General features: G+C 63.8%; 1 protein-coding gene across 4 annotated transcripts; it reads right to left on the reverse strand.

Moving 5' to 3' along the window:
• Window positions 1-236: 236 nt before the first annotated feature.
• PIK3R6 (phosphoinositide-3-kinase regulatory subunit 6) lies at window positions 237-18,686 on the reverse strand. Of its 4 annotated transcripts, none has more exons than XM_077787313.2 (20): window positions 18,438-18,686; window positions 13,287-13,382; window positions 11,320-11,403; window positions 10,873-10,964; window positions 10,675-10,743; window positions 10,167-10,299; window positions 9,193-9,262; window positions 8,659-8,842; window positions 7,810-7,951; window positions 7,430-7,516; window positions 6,474-6,918; window positions 5,865-5,949; window positions 5,041-5,157; window positions 4,550-4,660; window positions 3,755-3,845; window positions 3,111-3,181; window positions 2,779-2,869; window positions 2,328-2,398; window positions 1,818-1,930; window positions 237-1,182 (listed from the first exon to the last, which is right to left on the reverse strand). In XM_077787313.2, exons 2-20 carry the CDS (start codon window positions 13,297-13,299, stop codon window positions 1,026-1,028), a joined length of 2,226 nt encoding a protein of 741 aa, XP_077643439.2. In that variant the 5' UTR covers window positions 13,300-13,382; window positions 18,438-18,686; the 3' UTR covers window positions 237-1,025. The 4 variants fall into 4 exon arrangements, with proteins under 4 accessions (XP_077643439.2, XP_085413014.1, XP_085413012.1 ...); XM_085556888.1 differs by having other exon boundaries at window positions 8,590-8,842; window positions 18,438-18,668; XM_085556886.1 differs by lacking the exon at window positions 18,438-18,686 and adding an exon at window positions 12,311-12,431 and having other exon boundaries at window positions 8,590-8,842; window positions 13,287-13,376.
• Between the last annotated feature and the right edge of the window lie 478 nt (window positions 18,687-19,164).

Raw genomic sequence — 19,164 nt, forward strand, 5'->3', positions numbered from 1 at the left:
GGGCAGCGGCGGCTGCGGCTCCGCTGGGCTCGGAGGGCACCGGCCCGAGGCTCGCCCTCACCGGCCCGCCGGGGCGCGGACGGGAGCCACACGGAACGGGATTGGGTCCAGGTGGGTGTGGGGTGTCCCCGGGGAGGGACAATCTGTCCCGGGCACAGGGAAGAGCGGAACCGCACGTTCAGCTGGAGCTCCTGAGCACCCGTCCCCAGCCGCCAGCACACAACAACCACCAAGGGGCAGCTTCAATTCTTTCAATTGGCACTGAAAGGTCTGCGCTCTCCGGTACAAGTTCATCCATGACTCCTATACAAATAATTTAGCATCCATCTACATCATTTACAGCTGTACAGAACAACTCTGGACACCAGCCCACCCTCCAGCCCAGCTCCAAGCCTTTTGGCTTTTGGAGCCTTTTGTCTGTGTGTGCAAGCCCCACAGGGCAGCCCCGAAGAGGCAGAGGGGTGCAGAGCCACTGCTCACCCCTTAAAGCCCGCACGACCCCAACAACAGCAGCTGCTTTTGGGGGGTATCCGAGGTGCCTGAGAGCTCCTGCCGCCCCGCAGCTTCCTTCAGGGACTCAATGTTTGCTGCTCAGGTCTGGCACAGGGGAGCAGCAACAGCGTTTGGGTTGTGAGGTGAAAACCTGACCCCTGCCGGGCTCTGAGGCATCTCCAAAAGGATCACTGCTGCTGCCGGCGGCCCTGGGCTCCCAGGACAGCCAGCGCCACCTCCGCGGGTCTTCCTCTCTCCTCCCCGATGGAGGAGCTCAGAGCTTTTCCCTGACTTGTGCAAAAGGTGAGAGCTCAGTCCTGCAGTGGCTGTGCCCTTGGCAGGGGCATGGGGCACTGTCACACTGTCACCGGCGGGGCAGGGCTGTGCCCTCCAAGCCTATCCACCTCTGCTGGGGCAGCTCTTCACACCGTCACCATTTAAAGTCACCACTGGTGGCTTTTAGTGCGTTTTCTTTCCCCACGTCCTCTGTGATGACCCCACGTCATAACTCACAGCCCCTTCTCCCGTCTCCTTCACGGGATGACTCCTGCAAAAGTGTTGATGGGCAGCAGCAGAGACTTGGGCAGGTATTTCACAAGCCCCACGTCTTCTGTTTCCTGAGGGCTGAGTTTCGTGGTCCTCGTCTTCTGCAGGCAGTAGCTGGGCTCGAGGCAGGGAGACACGTCCAGGCTGGAAGAGCACAGAACACGTTTCCTGCATCCCTGAGCAAAGCCCAGCTCCCCCACTGCCTCTGGGGAGGGCTCTCCCCCCGCCAGGTGCAGCTGCATTTCTGCTTTTTGCAGCTGGGTCTGACTGCAGAGATGAGCTGCTGTGCCAGTGCTTGGCACGAGCCCAAGGTCCCGAGCCTGGCTCAGCGGGACTCAGGAATTCCCAGTTTATGCTGGCTGGACCTTGAGCCACCAGCACATCCCAGGCCACTGCAGCTGCTCCAGGCACATCAATCCCGGCCCTTCCACAGGGCTGGGACCTCTCCCCGCCTGCGCCTGCTGGAGCCCCCGGGGCAGGGATGCAGTGGTGCAGAGAGCATCAGCATCCCGATCTAATTCACCATTCCGGAGATCTCAGCTCTGCCTGTCCCTGGGGGTGCCCGCGCTTCCGCTGCCTCCATGACAGCAGCTTTTGTGTCAAGCACCATTTGATCCTCACACCACCCCGCAAAACCACAAATGGAGGAGAGCCCCAGCGTGCCCCGCTTTCCCCGGAGAGGGAACGTGGGGTTTTTGTCAGGGATGAGGATCGGGGCTCCCGGAACACAGGAGGGGATGCAGGGCAGGCGTGCAGGGCCCGGCACCCCGGGTTCTCACCCGATCACGTCCCTGTAGGTTCTCCTGCTGTCCTTGTCCAGCCGCACCGTGAAGGGTCTCTGCTCTGGGCTCCTGACCTTGATAATCCGTGTTCTGAACCTGTTTGCCACAGCCTGCATGGGGAGAGGAGGCAGAGCCCGCTGAGGCTGTCCCTGCCCTCCCCGGGCTGCGTGCTGGGCGTGGCAGGGACAGAAAATGGCATTTCTCTGGTTTTCTTTTTTAACCTCAGATGTGGCACAAAGCGAATCCTTTCTCTGTATTCAGAACCTGGCACTGACCAGCAGGGATGAGTGACCAGCAGGGAGGGCACTGACCAGAGGGATGGCACTGACCAGCAGGGAGGGCACCCAGGGTGTCTGGGGCTTTGGCTCAAACATCCAGACTTTTCCACAGAAAATAATCACCAAACGCCCTCGGAGCAGGGTGGCCCCAGAGCCTTCTCCTCCCCTCAGAGCTGCCCTGTCCCTGCTGTGGAAGGGATCTGGCCCTGAGGATCCCACGGGTACTCACTGAGAAGGAGCGGCCTGCCAAGTGGCTGCTCTTGATGATTTCGGTGACGGTCACGCTCAGGCAGCCCAGGCCTGGGACAGAAGCAGAGGGTTGGTCTGGGGCCATGGCACAACCTCAGCTCAGCTCCCCGGGGCCCTGCCCCACATTTGGGTGCACTGGCTATGGGCACACGGGACTCCAGCAGGCTCAGTGGGCACAGGAATCGTGTGGGATCGTGCCCAGAGTGGGGTCAGAGGCTGTGCCAAGGGCCAGCTGGAAGAGGAAGGCTGGAGCTGAAATCCTCTCTGAGCCTCAGACACATCATTCCTGAGAAAAACCCAACCAGAGCATGGGAACACCAATATTCCTGTGCCTAATTCCACCCCAGAGCCCAGACACAGCTGGCACCAAGGACCGTGGCCAGATTTAGTGCCCTGAGCCCCAGGAACCTCACAAAGCAGGAGGAGCCCACCTTCAGCCTCCTCAGCAGGGATGGCCTTCATCAGCAGGCCCGTGGAGCGCAGGGCCAGCGCCAGCTCCTTCTGCCGGTCACTCAGCACGACCTGCGGGAAGGGTCAGGGTCAGCGTCCTGGCACAGCCCTGGCACAGCCCTGGCACAGCCCTGGCACAGCCCTGGCAGGGCTGGGCACAGCTTGTCACAAACACAGGGGAGCCAACAGGCTCTGCACAGCCCCTCTGTCCTTGCCTGGACAGCAATTCCAGAGCAAAGAGGCAGGGCCAGTCCCCTTTTAGGAGATCTGTGCCCTGGAGCAGAGACATTTGGGGTGCAGGAGCCCCACTCACCCTCCTGTAGGTCACGGTGAGATCCATGCCAGGCCCATCCAGGGTGCTTTTCCTCTTGGCTGTGCTCAGCTCTGCCGGGAGGGAAGAGGGAGGGGTTGAATCTCCCTCACCCCACCTGCCTGTGCTCAGCAGAGGGATCCTCCCCTGGGCTGAGACCCCCAGTGTCCCACACTGAGACCCCCAAGTGTTCTGCCACACTTTGTCCCCTCTGCCCCTGCCTCGGGATGGGGGGCTCTGTGCCAGCCTGGGTGGCAAATGTGCACTGATGGGGCAGCAGAGTGCACCGATGGAGGGGCCGGCTGGGACTGCTGGAACAGCCCAGCCTCCACACAGCGTTATTCCATCCCTGGCAGCTCGAGGAACTGGATTTCTAGCAGGAAAAGGCCTGGCTGGGAAGCCCAGCTTGTTTCCTCAGCTAGAGCAGGGCTTGGGTCCAGTCCCGAGCGTCCTGGGCCAAGTGAGGCAGAGAACAAACCTGGGCCAGGGGTGCCAGGACTGGCACCAGCCGGGCTCCTGCCCAGGAGGAGGTGGAGGCCATCAGGGAAGTCCTGCCAGGAGCAGGGAGCATTGCCCACGGCCTGGGGCTCCGCAGGCTGGGAGCTGGGGATGGCAGGAGCCCGCCCGGGCTGGTGGGACACGCTCACCTCTGTGCGAGGGGCTCTCCTGCACCTGCACCAGCAGCTCCGTGAGGAACACGTCCTCAGCTGGGTCCTGTGCTGGGTCCTGGAACAGGACCTGAAAGAGAGGGACAGCCCTGAGAGGGAGAGCCCTGAGAGGGACATCTCTGGGAGACACAGCCTGACAGGAACACCGCTGGGGACGTCTCCTCTGTCACCCTGAGGTGTCACACGAGGCTCACAGCCTGGACAGCTTCTCCAGAGCAGCCGTGGGGAGCTGGGACCTGACCATGGCGCTCAGGGTTCCTGTGGGGAGGGGCTGCCAGAGCTGCCAGAGGAGCAGCGAGGGAAGGGTTAATGTTGTATGCCCAAATTTAGCCCTTCTTTGCTGCCCTATCAAACAGGCCTCGCTCTGATACCATTTCAGAGCAAAGCTGGCAGGAAATCAGTGAAACGGTGCTGCAGGAAACCCTGCAAAGCCCCTGCAGGTACAGGAGGTTTTGGCAAGGCTGCTCAGCAAAGCCCTGCTTGCTCCCAGCACGTGAAGCAGGAGGAGGTCCAGGGCTCCTGAGCACCCCGAGCCCAGCAGAGCAGCACATCCCTGACCCCGTGGGGCATTTCAAGGCTCCCTTTGCTGAGCTGAGATCCCCAAACCGCCCTGCCAGGGTCATTGGCTCCAGCTGAGCGGAGCTCCAGGGTCACGGGCTGGGGGCACGGGGAGCCAGGCTGGGATGTGCTGGGTGCCCCCAGAGCCCGCTGGCTCTGCAGGGCCCTGCCAGCCCCTGCAGGGCCGCTGGAGCCAGTGCCAGCTGTGCCACTCACCTTGACGGAGTGCACCTGGAAGAGGACGGGCTGGGTGCCCATGCGGGCGTAGTAGGCGATGACATCGGGGAGGAACAGGTCGGTCACCAGGGCCCTGCTCGGTGACGAAGGCTGGGGGCAAATCACAGGCTGGCTCAGCCCCTGACACTTCTCCAAAACCCTGCCACAAAGTCTGACACCCTCCTGGTCACAGAGGGAGGGATGAGCTGGCCTCTGGCCTCCCACCTCCCGCCCCGTGTGCGTGGGCTGGCAGGGCTGGCAGCCGTGGCTCCAAGTGCCGGGAAATGACAGAAATGACAGCTGGGGGGATTTCAGCAAGAGCTTTCTCTCCTGAGAGCTGCCATTTCCTGTCCCCTGGTCAAAGCCACCCATCACAGCAAATGGCTCTTGTGGGCTGGGGCAGTGTCAGGGGAAATCTCTGCCTGGGGATGGAGAGACTCCTCCTCGGGTGCTGCGGGTGTTTTTGGGAAATGGGAAGGGTTTCCTCCTACCATGGTGGCCAGCTTGGGGATGATGTGACACAGGGTGTTGATGTTGCTCTCGTACCAGGGGTCAGCCCTGCCCAGGTACCCGGCCACCTCGCAGAGCTCCTCGGGGCCAGCGTGGTCCTGCAGGGAAACACAGCTCACAGCCACTCCAGCCTGGGGATCCTTTGCTTTTCCTGGGCTTGTATCGAGCAAAACGTGAGGAGAAGGTCCTGGAGAACCCCCCCAGCCCTAAATCCAGCTCCTGTGGGACTCGGCTCACACTTCTGGGAAGCCTCCTGCAGCCCAGGAGGAGCAGGGGGCTCACCGTACCAGGAGCCATAAGGAGGCAGAGACACCTGTGACATTCCCCCATCCCTTCCCCTTCCTGCTCATTTGGCAGGTGCTCAAGCACAAAACTTCCCTGAGGAATGAAAAGAAGGAATTCTGATTTTCTAACGGCCTGTTTGTCAGGGGTCACAGCCGGCTCTGGGCCAGCTTAAAATATCCGAAATGCAATTATTTGCCTCTGTCCAAGGGGAGGGTATGTGCCTGACATAAACCACAAGTAGAGACTCACAGACCTAACACCGGGGCCATGGCCAAGGAGGGAAAGCCCTCAGTGAGCAGCAGCTGCTTCCCCTCAGCATTTGGGAGGTGGGAGAAGCAGCAGGGCTCAGCTGAGCCTCTGCAGCCGAGGCCTGGAGGCAGAACTGAAGGGCTGTGACCCCAAACTGAGCCCCACAGCCCCGTGCTGGCTCCCCCCCTCCCTGTTTCGGGGCCAGGGCAGGGCCGGGTGGGAATCCCTGATCCCCCTGCTCTCCCCCCAGGCTCCCAGCCCCGGCACTCACGGCTGCGGCCGAGGGCACCACGGGGATGTGGTAGAACTGCAGGTCCAGCCTGGGCGTCAGGAACACTCGGCGGGCCTCCCGTTTCCTGGAATGAAAGCGGAGATGTCCCAAGGGGAAGGGGCAGAAGGCGGCTCCTGGGCCAGGCTGGCAGTGCCAGGACGCTGTGGCTGCTCTGCCACGGGGCCCCTCGATGCCTCCTTTCCCAGGATGTGCCCTGGGTTCCCAAATCAAGCGCAGGAGGTGATGGGGAGCCTCAGAGAGGTTTTTGTCAGGGCTTGGTGCCCCTGCACACGCAGCTCTGCTCCCAGGCTGCCCACACTGTCACCCACCCCGGGGCACCAGCTGGGGACATCACCTGGGAAACAGCTTCCCTGGAGGATTTGTCCCTTGGGCACGGAAAATCACCTTGCCCCGTTTGTTGTTCATTGAACCGAGCGCCCGGACAGAGGGGGGGAGCGGCCGTGTGCGTTTGGGAGCCAGCAGCGGGACCCGAGCCCGGGCCGGGCACCGCTGAGCCCCCCCGGGCATCACCGAGCCCCGCCGCCCCAGCCAGCCTGGCTGCTCCCCCAGCCCGGGTGTCCCCCCGAACCCCCGGGTGCCCCCGGGTACCTGAGGGAGTGGAAGGCTTGTGCCAGGCGGCCCAGGATGCGATCGTCCCCCAGCAGCACCACGCGGGCGGTGTGCAGCCTCCGGCGCGGGGCCGCGGGCTCGGGGGGCATCCCTGCCCTGCCGGGCGTCTTGCCGGGGGGCTTTTCCCCGGGCACAGCGCTGCCAGCCTGCAGGAGGGCCACGCTGTCCAGCGGGGACGGCTTTTTCTTGATGCCGCCCTTCCTGTGCAGCCGGCGGCGCTCGGCGCAGGGCGCGCACGGCTCGTCGGGCGCGGGCAGGTCCCGCTCGATGCCGCTGTCCGTGGACAGCACCGAGAAGCGGCTCTGCCCGCAGCAGCCGCAGCCCGGCAGCAGCTCCGGCAGCTCCGCCGCCTCCAGCCCCTGCCCCGGGCCCTCGGGCTCGCAGCTCTGCGACAGCGGCCGCAGGAACAGCACCAGCTCCTTCCCTGCGGGCACGGGCCGCGCTCAGCGGGGAGAGGGGCACAGCCCGCTCCTGCCCCGGCTGCCCTCCTCCCGCGGAGCCGACAGCTCGGCCAGCGGCTCCGGGACAGCCAGCCCTTCCGTCCCGCTCCAGCTGAGCGAGATCGGTGCCACCCGGTGCCACCCGGTGCCACCCAGTGCCAGGGCCCCAGCCCGGGCTGGAGGGGACCCTGGGGACGATCTCGCTCCCAAGCCCTGCCATGGCAGGGACACCAGAGCAGGCTGCTCCGAGCTCCACCCGGCCCGGCCTTGGACACCGCCGGGGCTGGAGCACCCACACCAGTCAGGCGCTGTGGGCACGTCCTGCTGCAGCCCCGGCTCCTTCAGCAGCCAGGAGGGAGCGCTGGGGCAGCAGCACAGAGCTGCACGAGCTTGGCACAGCACTGCCCAAACTCCCGGCCCAGGGGTGAGGGCTAAGGCACCCCTTGGGACAGCACCCCCAGGCTCAGAGCCCAGCCCGCACCCCGGGGCACTCACAGAGCTGCTCATCCTCTGTCCACAGGTGGAAGCTGATGTTGGGGTTGGGCAGGGGGGTCCCCTGCAGCCCTTCCTGGGGAGCATTCCCTGGGAAAACAAGGATGCTTGGAGCACATGGCAGCGTTTCCCCACGCAGCAGCACGAGCTGAGCACGGGCTGAGGCAGCCCTGGGGCTCTCCCAGCCCAGAGCTGCTGGGGTGAGGCCAGACGTGAGGCTGGGAGGACCCAGCCCTCAACGACCGAGCCATCGCCAAGTGTCTGCACCACTGGAGGGAGGGAGAAATGGGAAGGGGGAAACTGAGGCACGGGCAGGAGCCATGGCAGGGACATGAGGGGACACGAGGGCTCCCGTCCCCAGGGCAGGCCTGCCCGGGGCTCACCTGCGGGCGAGGAGCCCAGGATGCCCTGGTAGATCCTCTCCAGCCGTGCCCTGTGCTGGCCTCGGCCCGAGCCCCCCGCGCTGCCCTCCACAGCCGCCACCACCTGCTGGAAGCAGAGCTCCACGTCCCCCGCGGGCAAGGCCTGTGGGAGAGGGGAACAGGGGAACCGGGGAACGGGGGAACAGGAATGATCGGCAATGATCGGGAATGATCGGGAATGATCGGGAATGATCGGCAATGAATGATCGGGAATGATGGGGCCAGGCAGCGGAGGGGCAGGAGAGCAAAGGAGTCCTGCAAAAACTGCCCCGGGGGACACGAACGCCCTCCTGCCCCAGCAGACGCTGCCTGTGCTGCCTGCTCCCAGCTCCTTTTGGGCAGCCTTGCAGCTGAAGGGCAGCGTGTCCCCCGTCAGCGCTGGCACCTGGGGTGACTCTGGGGACATGGGGACAGCAGGCACACGAAGGTGGCCTGCAGAGTTTCTGAGGCAGACGTTTGTGTCACTGTGAGCCCACAGCTCCTTCAGGAGGGTTGGGAGAAAACTGATTGAAACCTTTCCCCTGAGAGGTTCCTGCAGTGCCCAGGGGCTCCCAGAGGAGACTACAGAGACTCTGCTTCAGCTTTGCTGTGCAAAACCAAACTCAGGCTGAGTTCCAGCCTCTGGCTCTGCTGCAGCCACTGCTTTGCATTCGAAGGGTGTTTGAGTTCAGCCCCAGCCCAGCCCTGGGGCTGCAGACCAGCGCTGGGGATCTTGGGGAGTTTCTCCACTTGCCAAAACACCTTTTGCTTCTCCAGGGTGTCCAGGCAGAGCAGGACCAGGGAAAAGCAGGTCAGGAGCTGCTGTGTTACCTGGAGCCGCGCCCTGAGGCCGTGGGTGTCGCAGGTGTCACCCAGGGCCGCCTGCAGGGCGTGGGTGACCACGCAGCTCATGCAGCCCCGGCGGCTCTGGGACACCTGGGCCGCCTCGGTGTCGGTGGCCAGCGCCTTGCAGATGGCTTCGGGCAGCAGCTCGGGGTCAGCGAAGATGAAAATCCTGGGGGGCAGCAGGGTGGGCAAAGGGGGAGAGGCAGACTCGCATCAGCGGCACCAGGGCTGGCAGGAGCAGCTCTTGTCTCACTTTTTCTATTGCTGCTGTTGATCTTCCCCTTCTCCACCCCGTCTCCCCACCAAGGGCAGCTCCCTACATCCCAAAATAATGGGGGAGAACGTTCCCTCCCGAATCTGGTGACGGACTGGATCTCGCCCAGCAGCGTCCCCCAAGGCCGCGAGGCTCAGGCCCAGCTTGTCTGGTCCAAGCAAGACTAATTCCGAGTGTTGAAAAGGACGGGTTTCCCTGGGGGGGCACGGAACCAAAGCCCAGCCCTGGCCAGGGGCAGCACCCACCTCTCCTGGAAGGGGAAGGGTGTGCTGGGCAGGCTGTGCTCGGAGATGACCATCCTTTGGAACAGGGTCCCTGTGGGCACAAACGGCGCTGGCAGCGGGGGCACCGTGCCTGGCCCAGGCTGCTCCAGCTCTGCAGCCTGAGCGGGCTCTGCCCTGCCAGGGAACACCCGCTGGGCACGCCCCAAGCTGCCAGGAATGGGGCCAGAACTAAAACCAGCCCAGGACACCCAGGAAAAGAAACCCCCTTCTACTCCAATGCTTTGCTGGGGTTCCCTTCCTTTGTCTGGGAGCTTGGGAGCGGAGCTGGAGGCAGGAGGGACAGCTCTGCCCCCAGGGCCACCTGGGGACGGCACTGGGGACACCTGAGGAGCAGCAGGGTCTGTGGATCAGGAGGGAGGCACTGCCCTGGCCCTGCCTGGGGCAAGGGTCCGTCCTGGCCTGGCTCAGGGACAGTCCTGGCCTGGCCCAGGGACAGTCCTGGCAGCCCTGGCCTGGCCCAGGGACAGTCCCAGCCTGGCTCAGGGCCAGCCCTGTGGCTGCTCCGAGGGGAGCCCTGCTGGAGCCCCCCTCTCTCCACCTGAGCCATGCCTGTACTAAAGCTCAGGGGAGGGAAAGGAGCCCCTTGGAGGCAGTGCTGGGGAGGAGTGCTTGGGGTGTGGCCTGAGGCTCCCCAAAATGGCACCAAAATCCCCCACCAGGTCTCTTCTGCTTCCCCTCCCCACACCTCACAGGGTGTCTGCACCTTGCTCTGCTCTAAAGGATTGTTTGAAAGGCTCCTATTAAGGAAAACTTGACCTGGAAGAGCTTTAGTGGGAACAGAGAAAAAGAACACAGAGAGAAAAGGAACCAGGTGTCCTTGGGCTTGCTCCCTACCGGGGCTGTTGCCTGCAGCCCCACTGACACCCCCGTGTCCAGGGGCTGCTTCAGAGCTGGTTTCCTCCCCTGGGGGGCCCAGCCTTGGCAGCCCCCCTTACCTGGGGCTGTCCTCTCCAGCTGCAGCCTGCTGGCATAGTCCAGCCCGATGGTGCAGAAGGGCTTGGGCAGGGTCAGCAGCCTCTTGCAGAAGTCATAAACCCTGGCACAGAGCTCGTCAGGGATGCAGGGAGCCTGCAGGGGAACAGGGGGGCGACAGGCAGTGACCCCTAAATCTGCCCCAAATTCCCGGCACCGAATTCACTACAGAGAAGAACAAGGGGCAGAATCGGGTCCCGCAGTGCTTTGGGAACCTCCAGCAATACCCGCTGGAGCTTGGGGCACTTTGTCTTGCCAGCGTGTGGCTTCTGCAGGCACCACAAGGGCTCAGGTGGAGCTGGAGCTCTGTGTGCCACAGGGACACGGGACATGCCCAGCTGAGCCTGCCCAGGGCCGTGCCAGGGCTCTGCTGGCTCTGGGGGGCTGGTCCAGGCTCTGGGTGCCCCAGCAGCCCCTCCTTGGCCCCGATGTTCCCGGGCTGGCACAGCCTGGCACCGGCCCCCGACTCACCTGGATCAAGGTGTACATCAGCGTGTGCAGCAGGGGGATGATGTAGTGCCGCAGGTCCCCGCGCTCGGCCTGGGACAGGGCAGGACAGGCACAGTCAGGGCCTGGCAGGGCACCGCGCTGGGCAGGGCAGCCCCAGAGCCCCCAGCGTGGGCCAGGGTCTCTGGGGGGGCACTGTCCCCTCCCTGGGGTGGCACTCACCCTCTCCAGCTCCTTCACCAGGATGCTGACCAGGGTACAGCTGGTTCTGGGGTTCTGGTCCGTTCTCTTGTGCAGGGTCCAGCGCAGCATTCCTGGGAGGGACAGCCGGGGGAGCTCAGGCCACCACGGGGGGACCCGGCTGAGCTGTCCCGGGCACCCGGGAGCCGGGCACTGCGGTGCGGAACTGCCCTGGCACACCCCTGAGGGCCACGGCAGCTCCTGTGCCCTCTCTCCCAGCTGTGCCCCTGGGCCCCTGCCCTGGCTCTGGGTGGCACACGGGGTGGCACACGGGGTGGCACACACTGCTGGGGCATGGACACAGCTGCTGAAGGATTTGGCCGCTCTGGAGAGGGTGGGGAAGGGGGATGGGTGCAGCCGCCGTGTCCCCGCTGGCAGTGGGAGGGAGGGGGTCGGGGCAGGAGTGCCCGGGTGGTGCCAGTCCCTCACCTCGGTCACTCTGGCAGGACGGGTGGTGCCCGTCCAGCTCCCGTAGCAGCGCCCGCACCCGCCGCAGGATGTCCGACTCCAGCTCTGCAGGGACAGTAGCGCCTGAGCCAGGCTGGCACTGCCAGGGGACAGCCGGGACAGAGCCCTCCCCATGGCACCCAGAGCTTTCAGTGCCCCCAGAACCCTCCCCATGGCACCCAGAGCTCCCAGAGCCCCCAGAGCCTTCCCCATGGCTCCCATATCCCCCAGAGTCCCCAAAGCCCCCAATGCCCTCAGTGCCCTCGGAGCCCCCCAAGCCCCCCGAGCCCCCCGAGCCGCCCTGCACACCCAGAGCTGTGCCCAAGGCTGCTGGAGGTGCCAAAGGGTGCCACAGAAGCCCAAAAGTGCTGGCCCAGCCTGGCTGGGAGTTCTTCTGGAGTGCAGCTGGTGACCCCGGGCTGTCCCACCCCCGCTCCAGAGGCTTTCCTGGCACCACGCTCATTTTTACAGCTTGGCACAGGACAAAAGGCTGAACTTTGTCGCCATGGTACCATCCTAAAGGTGCTGCCATTGCCTCATACCTGTGGTTTAAGGAAATCACTGACTTCTCCATCACTTGTGAGTGAGCACAGGCCCAGCCTGCGGCGCCCAGCTGGGCTGTGCCTGACCTGGCACAGCAAATGCCCGACCTGGCACAGCAAATGCCAGACCTGGCACAGCAAATGCCCGCAGGCTCTGCCTGTGCCCAGCTCCCTCAGCCCTCCCTGGGAGCAGAGACCAAAGGCTTGGCCAAAACCTCACTTCTGCCTCCCAGGGAAGCGTGAGCTGCTCCGAAATGCCCGCCTGGTCCTGGCACTGCTGCCTTTCCCACGCGCCTCCTGCCCTGGGGACGATTTTGGCTTTCCCAGGAGGGAGCCGTGCCAGGGAGGAGCCGCAGACCCGGGTCAGACCCCCCTGCTGAGGGTCTGTGCGTGCACCGGCTGCCCCCCTGCCACCCCAAAAATATCCTTACAAAAAAATACTCCGGGTTTGTCTGGTTTGGAGGCGTCATTCGGACAAAGGTCTCGGAAACTTCTCTTTCCTCACTCTTGCCTTCCTCCTGGGATTTTGGGGAGCTCCCTGGTGTCACTCTCCTGTTTATTGGCGCGGACTGTTTGAAATGTCCAATGTCCTGCTCTTTTCCTTTGTGTGTGTTTGCACCCTCCAGGGGAGGTTTTCCTGAGCACTGCCCTCAGTCCTGTCCTCCCCTCCTGAATCAAAGCAGCCCCAGCGCCGAGGCTCCCTCACGAGGTGCAGAGCAAAGAGTTTGACCCAGCACAAACAAGAGGCACTTTGATCTAAAAACAGCAAAAAATAAACCCGGCAACAAAGAGCAGCGGCTTGGAAATGGAATAAAACCTTTCAGCAATGACATCCTGACCCTGGGAAATCAACAGCACCTCTGAAACGGTGTGAAAATTAAACACGGGGGGAAATGGAGTGAAATACACACCAAATAAAAAAAAATTACTATAAAATAAAAAAAATATTAATAATAAAATATACTGCTATAAAAGAAAAATTCAAAATAATAATAAAATATACTACTAAAAAAGAAAAACTAAAAATAAAATATACTACTATAAAATAAACAGTTAATAATAATAATAAAATAAAAATTATCAATAGTAAAATATACTACTGTAAAATAAAAAATTAAAAATAAAATATACTATTATAAAATAAAAAATTAAGAATAATAAAATAAAACTTATTAATAATAAAATATGCTACTGTAAAATTAAAAATAAAATCTACTACTATAAAATAAACTACTTTAATACACAAATGTTTTGTCAGATGTGAGTGCCCCACACTCAGCCAAGCTTTTGGCTGCCCCTGCGCCGCTCTGTGCCTCATTTCCCCTCTTCCAGCAGCGCTGGGAACCCCTGGGAAGGCAGGGGGCTCCCTGCTCCCGGCTCCCCCCGGCCCCGCTCGGCATCACCCACCTGAGCTCTCCATGGCCGGGCCGGCGCTGCCGCTCCGGGCGCCGAGCGCGGAGCTCCCCACGGCGCTGGGGCATGGCCTGGCAGCCGCCACGGTGCCTGCGGGAACGGAACGGCTCGGCTCGGCTCGGCTCGGCCGGGCTGGGGCTCGGGATGGGCCTGGGGGGCACCGGGACCCCGCGGGACCCCGCGGGCAGGGGCACAGCCCAGGGCTGGGCATGGGCGGTGCTGGGGGCACAGCCCCAGCTCGGAGCGGCGGGCACCGCCAGTCCCGGGTGGGCACGGCCGGTCCCGAGGCACCGCCAGTCCCGGGTGGGCACGGCCGGTCCCGGGTGGGCACGGCCGGTCCCGGGGCTCCACCAGTCCCGGGCGGGCACGGCCGGTCCCGGGGCACCGCCAGTCCCGGGTGGGCACGGCCGGTCCCGGGCGGGCACCTCCAGTCCCGGGTGGGCACGGCCGGTCCCGGGTGGGCACGGCCAGTCCCGGGGCACCGCCAGTCCCGGGTGGGCACGGCCGGTCCCGGGCGGGCACCGCCAGTCCCGGGGCACCGCCGGTCCCGGGTGGGCACGGCCGGTCCCGGGGCTCCACCAGTCCCGGATGGGCACGGCCGGTCCCGGGTGGGCACGGCCGGTCCCGGGGCTCCACCAGTCCCGGATGGGCACGGCCGGTCCCGGGCGGGCACGGCCGGTCCCGGGGCTCCACCAGTCCCGGGTGGGCACGGCCAGTCCCGGGGCACGGCCAGTCCCGGGGCACGGAGACCCCCGCTCCGCCCTCGGGCTCCTCTCGCCGCCGCAGGAAGCGGCAGCCAAATGCGGCTGAAGGTGTCGGTGGCTTCCCACATCCGCATCCTCCTGGCGCTGCGGGGGCGGGCGCTGCCCGCCTGCCACAGCTTCCAAATTTAGCAAAGCCCGACGTGAGCCCGGCCTGCCCGAGGAACTCTGCTTCTCCCGGCTGCTCCGGCAGGGCTCCTTTCCCTCCCGGCAGCGAAGAGCAGCTGAGGCTGAGCCCACAGCGCTCTGCTGCTCCCAGAGCTTGGGTGTCCCGGGAAAATCCAACAGGAAGAGGCAAAAGTGGTCCCCGGCACGCTCGGGACACGGTCACGCTGTCCGGGGAGGACAGGAGGTGCCGTGGGAGAAGAGGGTGAAAGGACCCGCCCAGGAACGGCTCTGAGGAACAGCGGGGTCAGGCATGGCCCTGCCAGGCTCCAGCCACTGCTCCTCCCTTGGCCAGGACCAGCACAGGAACCCAAACGAGCAGAAATTCCCCCTTTTCCCTGGGAATGTTTCTGACCAGCACAGGAACCCAAGCCAGGGAATGTTTCTGAACCCAAAGAACAGAAATTGCCCCGGTTCCCTGGCGTGTTTTCTGCCTGCTGTGCTGCCCGAGGCTGAGGGCACAGCCCCTCAGCCCTGCCTGTGCCCATCCCAGACCCAGCAGGGTCTGCTCTCTGTGCCCCTCGTCCCCCTGGACCTGCTGCCTCCCCTGCAGCAGACACGAGGCACAGCTCATCCCATAATAACCGGCTGCTTTGCTGTCTGCCAGCTCAGCAAGACCAGAGCCTTCTCTGCATTCATCCCACTTCTTTGCAGAGCTGCAAATCTCTGCTTCCTCTCCGCAATTCTTAAAATACCCATGGCATCAGCTGGATTTTATTCCTTTTGCAGGGAGAAAAATGAAGAAGGAAGGGCAAGAACAGAAGTCGCAATTCTCCCTTCAGGATTTGATAATTCTGAGATTCATAGGAGAAAAACCCTAAATGACCCCAAAACCGCCTTCCCCAAGGGTTTGGAGCAGTTTTGGGGAACAACTGGTTCTATGCTTCAAAATGCAGGACTTGGCAGTGAAAGTGCAGCTCACCCTGGACCCTGGCAGATAAATTCATGGGTTAAGGGGAATTGCAGGCTTAAAGGGAACCCTCTTGTTCCAAACTGCAGGTGCTGGAGACAGCGAGAGCAGGGCCTGGCTGAGCACAGGGTGCTGAGCGCCCCACAAACCCTCCTCAGCCCCTCCTCTGCAGGGCAGCAGCCCGGGGGCAGGGTTGGGCAGTTTGTACCAGTGCTCTGTCCCAGCCCAGCTAATCCCAGGTGAAGCTCTGTGCCATTCCGGGATCCTCCAGCCTCTGCCTCCTCTCACCTCACTGAAAATCCCATTGAGGGCTGGGGCCGTGGTGACTCAGGCTGGCCCCTGGAAATGTGGGGCTGCAGCAGCTCCCCAAAAACCTCTGCTCTGTCACGCAGGCTGTAACGCTGTCGGAAATCACCAAACCCCAACCTCCCCCCCGCGACCAGGTGAAACACGAGAGGCACAGAAATAGCTGAAGCGAGGCAGAAATAGCTGAAGCCACGGAAGAAAACCCAGCCCCAAAGCCTTGGGTGGTGGGAGCTGTGCTGGCAGCAAACGAGGCTGCCCTGGGGAGCTCCAGCATGTCCAGGATCCTCTCTCTGCTCCCACCCCAAATCCCTGGAGCTGGGCTGGCCATACCAACCTGAGCCCCCTCCTGCTCTCGTTTCCAGATTTAACTCCAGCCCTGGCAGCACTCTGAGATGAAAGCAGATGCTCTCCCTCGTGCTCCTACTGCCAAGGAAGAGAATCTCGAGCCCAGGCTCGGCTTTCCAGCATCTCCTTGAGGCTCCGTTTGCCTGCTGGCTGCTCGGGGAAGGCACAGCCCTGCCGGGGGTCCTGCCCGGAGAGGGGGAGAGCACGGAGGGCTCTCGGGGCCAGCTCAGGAATGAAACTCCTTCACTGGCCCTGCAGTGAGCGTTCATCAGCCACAGCTCTGCAGGAGCCCCCAAGCCTTTGCTGGAGCTGTGGAAGTCCAGCAGCTTCCTGGACACCACCGACTGTTTGGAGACTTCCTTGCCAACATCACATTTCATTCTTCCTAAGGAAAGGAAAGAGTCTTCCGGAAACAGCAGCTTTTTAGATTTAGCATCTCTTTCCATCCCCGGAGTCAACTTTGGAAAAACAATCACAGGGAAAAAATAGGTGTGATTTGAAAGCCACGGCCAGGACTGTGCTCACAAACAGCCCAGGCAAGCACTGCCCACCTGAGGGGGAATAAAAGCAGGGAGAGCTCAGGCTCCCAAATGTGGCCCAGCTGGGAGGGCCAGGCTGTTTCCTGGGCTGGGAGGGGCTGAGGGGGGGCACAGCTGCTCCTTGCCTCCCTCCAGAGCCATGCCCTGGGCAGGACTGTCATCTGCACGGTCACTGGGACAGCCCTGCACTGTCACACACGCCTCGGTGCCACCGGCTGGCACAGAGCAGTGCCCCAGTGCCCGGCTCTGTGCAGGACTCTGCTGCCCATCCCCTGCCTCTGCCACAGCTGCCTCAGGTGGCCGCGGTGGGGGTGACCTGGGGAGGGCACAGAGGAACCCCTGGGGGTGACAGGAAGAGAATGACAGGAAGAGGGTGACCAGAGTGACTGCGTGGCACCCAGCCCTGCGGGGGCAGTGCCAGGGCTGGGGGTGCTCTCTTGGCACCGTAGGAACACAGTGATGTGACAGCTGTGGGCAGGGAGGGCACAGAGAAGCCCTTAGCAAGGAAGGGATGAGGGTTTAGGGTTGCACCAGGACAACAAGGTCAAAAAGGCGATTTAATTACAGGGCAGAGACATCAACAGCTCCTCTGCTTTCAGTGAGCTCCCGAAAACTCAGTCTGGCCTGAAGAACTACAGCACCCTGCCCTGAATCACACCCGGCCCAGCACAGCTCCTGAAGCTCTCCCTGCCCTGAATCATACCTGGATCAGCACAGGTCCTGCAGCTCTCCCTGCCCTGAATCATACCTGGATCAGTGCAGGTCCTGCAGCTCTCCCTGCCCTGAATCATACCTGGATCAGTGCAGGTCCTGCAGCTCTCCCTGCCCTGAATCATACCTGGATCAGCACAGCTCCTGAAGCTCTCCCTGCCCTGAATCACACCCAGCCCAGCACAGCTCCTGCAGCTCTCCCTGCCCTGAATCATACCTGGATCAGCACAGCTCCTGAAGCTCTCCCTGCCCTGAATCACACCCAGCCCAGCACAGGTCCTGCAGCTCTCCCTGCCCTGAATCATACCTGGATCAGCACAGCTCCTGAAGCTCTCCCTGCCCTCAGTCACACCCAGCCCAGCACAGCTCCTGCAGCTCTCCCTGCTTGGCGAGCTGCCGTGGGAGGGAGCAGCATCCCCAGCAGGTAAGAGTCACGGGAGGCGGCTCTGAGCAGCCCGAGGTGCCGAGCCAGGCGCTCAGGGCAGGAGGACTGAGCCCTGCCCGCCGCAGGCTTGGCTCACGTGCCTTTGCTCGCAGCGAGCCCCGAGCACGCAGATTTTTGCTTCCTTTCTGGACGGGGCCCCGCTCTCTGCTCGTTATCGCTCTGCCATCGCTTCTATTGCCCTGTCACCGCCGCTCGGGGCCCCAGGGGACAGCCCAGGCGCCGGGCCAGCTGGGCAGCCACAGGACCGCACACGCAGCCAGGGCCAGCGTGCGAGTCACCCCCGCCGTGCCAACATCCCCAGCACAGCCCCGGGCACGGGCAGCGGGGACGGGGCGCCCGGGGGTGGCCGGGGTGGCACTGGGCAGGTGACTGTCCCTGGCAGCACAGAACAAAGCGGAGCGGCACGGGCTGGTGCCAGGCAGCCCCCGGGATGGGGCAGAGCTCACTTACCGGGCCGGGCCGGGCCGTGCGGGGCTGGCACGGCCGGAGCAGCGACAACGCCCTGCCAGGCCCGGTGCCGGCCCCGGGGCTCGGGCAGCAGGAGCCCCGCGCTCCTGCCTGGGACGGGCTCCAGCCCCTGCCCGGCAGGATCCCGCCGGCTGGCAGGGCAGCTGGCACTGCTGCTCCGCCCGCAGCATCGCGTTCCTGATCTCCTGCACCACCGCGGCTCCCTCCCCTCGTCCTGCCCGGGAAAAGGAACGGCTCTGCCCCCAGAGCCCTCCCGGGTTCTGTCAGCCCTGGCATCCAGCGCTGCTGCAGACGGTGCCAGTCCCCAGACAAAGCCCTCGGCAGGGGCAGAGCAGCCCCGAGAGCAGCGGGGCACGGCATTCCCCACGGCATTCCCCACGGCATTCCCCACGGCATTCCCCACGGCATTCCCGCGGCATTCCCCACGGCATTCCCCTCGGCATTCCCCTCGGCATTCCCCGCGGCATTCCCCGCGGCCGGAGCCGGGGCTCTTACCTTCCTCAGGCCGGGCTCGGGGGGCCCAGGGAGCCGCAGCCCCCCGAGGGGGCCCGGCCGGCGCGGGGGGCACGGCAGGGTCCCGCGGGGGACATCGGCCGCGGGTGGCGGCGGAGCCGCGGCGGCTCCCGGGCTCTGCCGCCGCTTCACAGCGCGCGGGGCGGAGGGGAAGCGCCGAGTTATTTCGGGACAATTTCCTCTCCGGCGGAGGAGCCCCGCGGTGCCAGAGCCGGCCCCGAGCGCGGCTCCGTCCCCCGGCGCTCTCCGCACGGGCGGAGCAGCGAGGGAGGCTCAGCCCTGCCCTGGGCGCGTCCCCTCAGAGCAGGTCGGGCCAGGGGATGAGTCCGTGAGCCTGGCACCGCCCCTGGCACCAGCCCTGGCACAGCCCCCGCTGTGCTGCCAGCCGCCCCAGACAGGGCGATCCCTGCCCTGCCGCCGCCCAGGGAGGCAGAGGGGGCCCGGGTGCTCACACCTCCCGACAAACGGCGCCGCTCCGGGACACCGGGAGTCCCTCCAAGGACACTTTTCCATCCGCCCGCTCCAGGCACGGTGTTTGTGCCCCTGGCAGCGCCTCCCGCCCGCAGCATCTCCCACATCTGCTTTTGCTCAGGGCTCTGCGGCTGCCGCGGCAGCTCAGCTGCTGCCAGCTCGGGCACAGCCGGGGCAGGGAGCGCCGGTCCCCCGGGACGCGCTCCCGGAGCGGGGCCGGTCCCCCGGGACGCGCTCC

Source organism: Lonchura striata, chromosome 18 (genome assembly GCF_050655825.1).
Source record: "Lonchura striata isolate lonStrDom1 chromosome 18, ASM5065582v1, whole genome shotgun sequence".
Lineage (NCBI taxonomy): Eukaryota > Metazoa > Chordata > Aves > Passeriformes > Estrildidae > Lonchura > Lonchura striata.

What these genes read in the sequence shown, in the direction of transcription:
- PIK3R6 (XM_085556888.1), bottom strand. An exon ending in GTCCTGCCAGAGTGACCGAG is followed by an intron (nt 10,965 to 11,319) that starts GTGAGGGACTGG and finishes TGTCCCTCCCAG; the next exon opens with GAATGCTGCGCTGGACCCTG. An exon ending in CAAGCCTTCCACTCCCTCAG is followed by an intron (nt 5,950 to 6,473) that starts GTACCCGGGGGC and finishes CTTTCATTCCAG; the next exon opens with GAAACGGGAGGCCCGCCGAG.